The sequence below is a fragment of the Salvelinus alpinus genome, chromosome 25 (assembly GCF_045679555.1).
Source record: "Salvelinus alpinus chromosome 25, SLU_Salpinus.1, whole genome shotgun sequence".
NCBI lineage: Eukaryota > Metazoa > Chordata > Actinopteri > Salmoniformes > Salmonidae > Salvelinus > Salvelinus alpinus.
Genome location: NC_092110.1, coordinates 7737567 through 7744849, shown reverse-complemented (window position 1 = coordinate 7744849; position 7283 = coordinate 7737567). Strand labels below are relative to the sequence as shown.

Below are 7283 nucleotides of genomic sequence, written 5' to 3'. Positions count from 1 at the left end.
TGGATAGAAAAGTGGGAGGTATGGTGAGTCACAATAAGTATGTTATTTATGCATATATATTGTGATCAAAAATATGTCAGAAGTAATTTTCTAATGAGTGACCGTGAATACATAAATATTGACACTTTAATCGATTCATGTATATATTTGATGAAAATTATAACTATTTATTCAGAAATATAGTTTAAATGACAGAGAATATTTGATATAGTACAATATACTACATATAACCCCTGTACATATAACCCCTGTATGAAACAGCTTCATGGCAGTTATCCACATGCTGTAGTTATGTTGTGTTTGAGATATACTTTAAGACGTGTTGGGAGCAGCATATCATATTTGGCATTAATTATGCACTTGTGTGATGAGCTAATTGAGTCGATCAGCTGCAGAAATAACATGAGGGGAGAGAGATGCATCTACAGTGATAGCGAGGTGTGTGTGTGTGTGTGTGTGTGTGTGTGTGTGTGTGTGTGTGCGTGCGTGCGTGCGTGCGTGTACGCATGCTAGTTTTCTCACATGTGAAGACTATTGTCTGTCTATACATGTACATTTTAGGAATATGCTTTTGCTTATATCACTATTAATTTGAATGATAATTCATGATAACAGTTATTATTATTTATTATTATTATTATTAATATTAGAAGTAGCAGTAGTAGTAGTAGTAGTTGTAGTATTTTTATTCGATTATTATTAATATACATAACTTCTTACTTTGGTAAGGATCATTTCTACATTTTTGGACATTGAACTTCGCCAAATGTAACCCTTCTCTCTATTATTTGTCTTTCGTTATGCACACATACAAACTAATGGAATCAATCCTCGCTGAACACAAAGCCATTTATTTGAAGGAAAACCCACACTTGATAAATTATTTAAAGCAATTGGGATTACAATATGTTATCAAATCAGAGCAAACAAAGGCTTCTCTCTCTCTCTCGTTCTGCGTTCTCTGTGCTGTTGGCAGGAGAAGAGTTGTGTACTAGCCAGTCTTCAGAGCCAGGGAGAGTCTGATGCTAAATAAAGAGAGATTCCCCGCAAACTGCTTATGATTCCAGAATAATTGGTAAGTTCCACGTAGACGTACAGAGACGCTGTTATTCAAATACAGTCTTTGTTGGCCTTGTTTACAGGAATGTTAATTGGGTCATTGACTGCGTGGACTATTCCTTTCCTTTGGCTTTTCTTACTTTTCTTACTTTCTCTCACTTTCTTTTTCTCTCTCTTTCTGTTGTTCGATTCCGTACTTATGAATGCACTTTCTTTCACGATACATTTTTTTCTCCAGTCTCAGACAGTGTTAGGTTACTGAAGTTACTTGCTGTTGCACGCGAACCCACAGTCAGTCTACCGGAGTCATTGTTTTGTTCAATGATGAAGTGGGAAAGATTGTGGGGAAATAATGATAAGAAAATGTTGATTTGAACTCAATTTGGTTAGATTTATGATTCTGTTATGCAATCCTAATTCAATTGAATATAACTAATATGTGTAAAAAACATTATTCACAAGCAAACCATTATGGATTGTCTCTCCAAAACTTGAAGCAGCTGGCGCTTTAATATTTGTTCTCGTTACGTGCGTTGAAGACATTTTTAAATGTTTCATTCATTTACACTGAAGAAAATCTAATCAATAATAATACAAATAGTTGTAAAAAAAAAAAAAAAAAAAGCAATTGTAGTGAACAAAGTTGTAGCGTTTTACAGTTGGCAATTTGTATCAGTTTACATATAAATACTACAACTTGTAGCCTCTACTAAAAAAATAACGACACATATAAGTACACACATATGTTTTATTCATACCTTTTAACCTGGTCCACAAAACGTAATAACGTATGTGTTTGCTAACATTATCACAACATGAAGTACATGCACACACTCCTGCACATTCCTGCACAACGGAACACTGGTAGATAACTTGTGGTGTACAGAGAGCATGTATCTAAGATGAGGAGTGTGTGGAGAGAGAGGTGGGTGGTTGAGCAGGTAAAAGAACAGTTCGTATTTCTCCTCTTCTCCTCCTCCTCTCCAGCTGTAGCCAATATGACACTGACGTGGTAGTGGTGGGGTTGGTAAAGATGAAGGAAGGAGGAGGGTGTACAATGTCATCCATCCTGTCATCATCCTTAAACCCAAACCATGCCACCCTCGGCAGCAGCTACAGCACAGGTGGCCACATCTCCGCAGTGGCAGGGCATGGGAGTGGGTAGGCGGGCAAACGGGTCACACAGGGCACATGGGGCTCGGGAGGAAGCCAGGCAGGAAGTGAAAAGAGAAAGCCGCAGGGTGAAGGAGTAGCGGGGGCGGACGGTGTCGGCCATGTTGTGTCAGACGGAGTGAGAGAGAGAGACGAGGGGAAATTACGCTCAGGCAGTCAGGAAGTCACCTCACACATCTCATGGGACTGGCACAGACACACTGTCCCAATTACGCTAACCCCACAAACAAAGGAAGAAGTTCTGCCACATCGGGGACAGATAGATCTCGCCCCTTTCCTTTCCCTCCCCATCCGTGCCTGCCCAGCACCAACCCAGCGAGACACCAACCCCCCACAATCCTGCCATCAGATAAGAGGCACTCAAACGCACCGCAGCCCCTCTGGAAGCGCAAGGTGTCACTTATGAAAGCCTCGCTCCCTGCTGAATATGCTAACGTGGATGAAAGGATGGCAAAACTTGGGGTTCATACGCAACTCACTGATTTCTTCGTCTTTTTCTTCCTCTGCTTCTTGCCTCCTCTCCTCTTTTATTTATTTCAAGTGCAGCTGTCTCCTCTATGGGCTTCTAGGCCCAAACAGAGCCATTCCACTATGGAACAGACGTCAATTCAACGTGTATTCCACGTTGGTTCCACGTAATTTCATTGAAATGACCAGTGTGTGCCCAGTGGGCTGTATAGGCAGAGGAAGACATTTCTGACCCAGATATGGCTCAGCTGTATTCTATACGTATGCCTCGGCTCAATCAAATGCGCATCGCTAAAAAGCTGTGGCACATAGACATTCTTTTTCCATGTGTCCAACAACAGAAATACATTTTTGCTCTCAAGCTAAATCTGTTGTTTCAGCTCAATCTCAATTGGAGAAACTTAAATGAACACCAACAAATTAGGTTACTCTTACTTGCATGTTCAACCTTTGCTCTCACAAGAGCCGAGCAATAAATACATTTCGTGTAATCATCACGTTGAGCATGTCACACATTCAGAAGTGAAATTGGAGGCAGGCCTCAACACGTATACTTCCGTGTACCTGGCTGTGTCACTATGGCGATATGTATAAGAATGTTTCTATACACATTGTCTGTTGTCGGAGCAATGTGGATAAATTAGCAAACCAACTGTAGGTGTCACTCTGAGGGATCGTCACTCTACACCCATTAAAATACAGCAGCGTTGTACAGCTGATCTTCCTTTCCGTTCCCCACCCTGTCTTCCTTTATCCCCATTCCACCATCCATCTGTCACTCTGCACATTTTTCATGTTTTCAGGTATGTTTTCTCCCCCTTTCCTTCCTCCTTCCTTCGTACGACAGTCTCAACAACAAACGAGCAGAACCTCCCCTCTTTCTCCCCTTTGAAGGAGGCCCATAACGTTACAGCGTGTGCTTAACACGTTTCTAATGAGGAGCTGTTGTTGGGCTGGGAGACGTAGGTAGATTAGTCATTGTATAACTACTAGGGAGATCACATTCTCACAGGTACACCATGCATCATGCCAGACTCCCCAGACATCCCTGTCCCTGTCCCTGCCCGCATACCAGCAAAAAAAATGAAAAAGCTCTTTATAATTCACAATGACTGAATAGAATACTTTTGCTGATGTCATAAAGAAAAGCATGCTCTGGTTGGCTGCCCTGTAAAGAAACAATGCTGAAACAAGATGAGGAGGAAGAAGGAATGTCTAGTTTCGGAGCTCCATAGTTCATAGATTACAGTTTGACAGATGGCATTGTTTTTAAATAACCTTTTTTTTCCTCCCGTACATACTGTCAACCTCTTATCCTTCCTGTGTCAGAGCTGGGGGAAGAGGGGGAACTTCAGTGTTACTTTAGCGTTGCTTACAGCACTGTGATACTAAGAAGAAATAAATCAAATAAAAACATATCAATATTCACACCATCTCAAATGGCACCCTATTCCCTATATAGTGCACTACATTTGACCCATTTTATGAAAGGAAATAGGTGGAACGGGGTACACAGCATGATTTCCCCCCTTCATCCTCCTTCGGTATCTCATTAAAGAGTGGCTTTTGATCTTCAGCGCTGCCATGTCCACCACGGGGTCAGTCTCTGTACAGGAACGGACAGCCCCGTCTCTCACTCTCTACTCCCTTAACAGACTGATTGCATGGTGTGATCTCTAGTGAAGATAAAAGTGAACATGGAGGAGATGGTTGAAGTATGTCTTAATTGCGAAGGGAAACAGTCGTAATTTTCCACCCCTGCAGCAAATACATGAAATGGCTTTTTCCACACCTCATCATCCAATGAAGAGCTGAAGGCTTAGTTTCAGGGCTGACACCGATTGGATGATAGATTCACTCTGATTAAATCCAGCTGTCAGATAATCAGAGTTATTTATTTGTGATAACGCGTGTATTTTAGGTTATTGGGTTTGTTTTAGTAGTTGTTTCTTTCAGTTATTTAACCATCAATTATTTATTTTGTTGAACAATGATTGTAATTTGATTATAATATTACCATATTGTAAATTAATTATTCTGGGCTAGTTACAATATTTTATAATATTATACTGGTTGTAGAGACAATAGCATTGACACTCGTAGCGATCAGAGTCAAACACACATATTTGGAGTTTCTATCATGTAGTTTCAATGTATTTATTTTTTATTACCTTTATTTTACTAGGCAAGTCAGTTAAGAACAAATTCTTATTTACAATGACGGCCTAGGAACAGTGGGTTAACTGCCTTGTTCAGGGGCAGAACGACAGATTTGTTCCTTGTCAGCTCGGGGATTTGATCTTGCAACCTAGTCCAATGCTCTAACCACTAGGCTACGCTGCCGCCCCCCAATACCTCCTGCTATAAATGATTGAAATCCAGGAGAAGATATTTTAGCGCCTGCCTGTAATAATCACGGATTATAATATGCTATATGATAAACTGCTTTCTTACAATTTAGAAAAGTACGCATCCATTTATTAATTTCACATGCTCAAACTAAAATATGAAAGCCCACCCTTCCCCTTGACACTACATTTCACTTGCGACTGCATATTCACAGACAAAGTGTGTTGTTCTTTTTCTCTCTCTTTGTCTGCACTCAAACCTGAGAGAATATTACATACAAATGAGACCAATGACCTATAAAATGAGGTATGGCTACCCCCAGTCTCCAACTATGGCAGATCACTCTCAGCACTGTCCAGACTGACACACACTCTCCATTTGATTGGCATATTCTATTTATTACCATGCAACTGGCTCTTTGCCGTTATTTGCTTTCAGATTATCCAATAAGAAAGGAGCAGCAGCACCGGGGCCATGTTCCATGATGTCACTGATGCAGATTGAACACCGAAAATGCCGTTTAGCATGCCGACCTGACCGGGGTTAGAAGAGATCGACTAGAAGGGAAGATGTGGGTAAGACACAATTTGAGAGGAGGTGTTTCCTTCGGGTTTTCCCTGGTTGTCAGCTCATTTGGTTAATGTGAGTCGTAGATGGTGGGAGATAGTGGGCACAGTAATACTGTTACAGAGCTGTCTGGTCCCTGTAGGTTAGATACCACTGGACTGTAGCCTCATAGGTCTTCACTATAACACCACCTTCTCTCTCGGAGAACAGGAGGTAGGCCTACATGTAAAAAATACTATTTTGTTTTTGTTTTGAAAGGCATAGGTTATAGCAAATTTGAGGTTAAATATAGGCTGAATGTTAAGTAAAATAGTAGCCAAATAATATTTTATTTTCGCTCACACCTTGGAGGTGGAGGTGTGTTGAGTGTAGACCCGTAGGATCTACAGTACCAAACACCCCCCGAAGTCCTCCATCCAACACATGTACCTGATCAACAGCACATCCTAGAAACTGAACCTCAAGAAGAAGAAGTGGAAGAAGAACAAGAAGAAGAAGAAGAAGAGGAAGAAGATGATGAAGAAGAGGAAGAAGAACAAGAAGAAGAGGAAGAAGAAGAAGAAGATGAGGAAGAAGAAGAAGAAGAGGAAGAAGAACAAGAAGAACAAGAACAAGAAGAACAAGAAGCAGAGGAAGAAGAGGGAGAAGAAGAGGAGGAAGAGGAGGAAGAAGAACAAGAAGAAGAAGAGGAAGAAGAACAAGAAGAAAAGGAGGAAGAGGAAGAAGAAGAAGAGGAAGAAGTGGAAGAAGAACAAGAAGAAGATGAAGAGGAAGAAGTGGAAGAAGAAGAAGCGGAAGAGGAAGAAGAGGAAGAAGAAGAAGAGGAAAGGAAAGTCAGTCATATCAGAAAGCGATAAACAACATTTAGCGGAGGCGCCTTCCGTCTTCTCTCCTACTGCATTCTAATCAACGTCTGGAAACTCTAATTTATGAAATGTAATTCTGCCCTCCACTGGTATGAAAAAGGTGCACACACACACACACACAGGAGCACACACAAATATCCTGCTCTCGCAGACTTACCGTGGAGAAAAACAAAGTGTTTTTTCAGTGCTGCTAAATTAGAAGATTTGAACAACTTTTGGCACAGGTGGGTTAAAGTAAACCCCAAATAACTGTTATTTATTTGTTGTTGATTATATTTCGAACACTTTACTGCCAAACATTATACCATGTTTAACTGCAAGATAAAGACTAGAAACACATATAGCTACAGTATGTTGTAAAAAAATACGTTTATTACTGCACTTAAGTGGGTTTCATACATATCAGCCAAAATGTGTCACTTTCGTCTCCTTTACGTGTATCTACAATTGTTGTTTGCAAAATAACTTTGTCTAAACAATAAGTTGAAACAATTCTGTTCTTTGTTGTGAGTTTCATTCTTGACATTTTGTTACAGTATGTACTGTGCGGCGGAAATGTTTTATACACATAAACAAACAATCTGACTGCATACAAACAAACAGCACAAGGTCATACGACATAAAATAATTTGTCATCGTTGGTGTGTGTGTGTGTGAGCGAGTGCATGTCTGTGTCTGTCAGTGTCTGCGTGTTTTTGTCTCTACATTATGTGGGTCCCACCTCGCCTGGCTCCTGTTTGAAAGCCCAACCCGGCGTAGGGCGCAGGGAGGGAGGGAGCCGGGTAGAACTCTGGGGGATAT

The 7283-nt window shown here is 40.8% G+C and overlaps 1 protein-coding gene across 2 annotated transcripts; it reads left to right on the top strand.

Moving 5' to 3' along the window:
- Positions 1-949: 949 nt before the first annotated feature.
- On the top strand, positions 950-6974 carry LOC139553070 (uncharacterized). 2 transcript variants are annotated; one of them, XM_071365042.1, is made up of 3 exons: positions 950-1075; positions 5488-5624; positions 6057-6974. In XM_071365042.1, the coding sequence occupies exon 3, from the start codon at positions 6130-6132 to the stop codon at positions 6520-6522; it is 393 nt and encodes a 130-aa protein (XP_071221143.1). In that variant the 5' UTR covers positions 950-1075; positions 5488-5624; positions 6057-6129; the 3' UTR covers positions 6523-6974. The 2 variants fall into 2 exon arrangements, with proteins under 2 accessions (XP_071221143.1, XP_071221142.1); XM_071365041.1 differs by having other exon boundaries at positions 957-1075; positions 5968-6974.
- Positions 6975-7283: the final 309 nt, after the last annotated feature.

Coding starts and splice junctions, on each gene's coding strand:
- LOC139553070 (XM_071365042.1), top strand. CDS start 6,130: ATGATGAAGAAGAGGAAGAAGAACAAGAAGAAGAGGAAGAAGAAGAAG.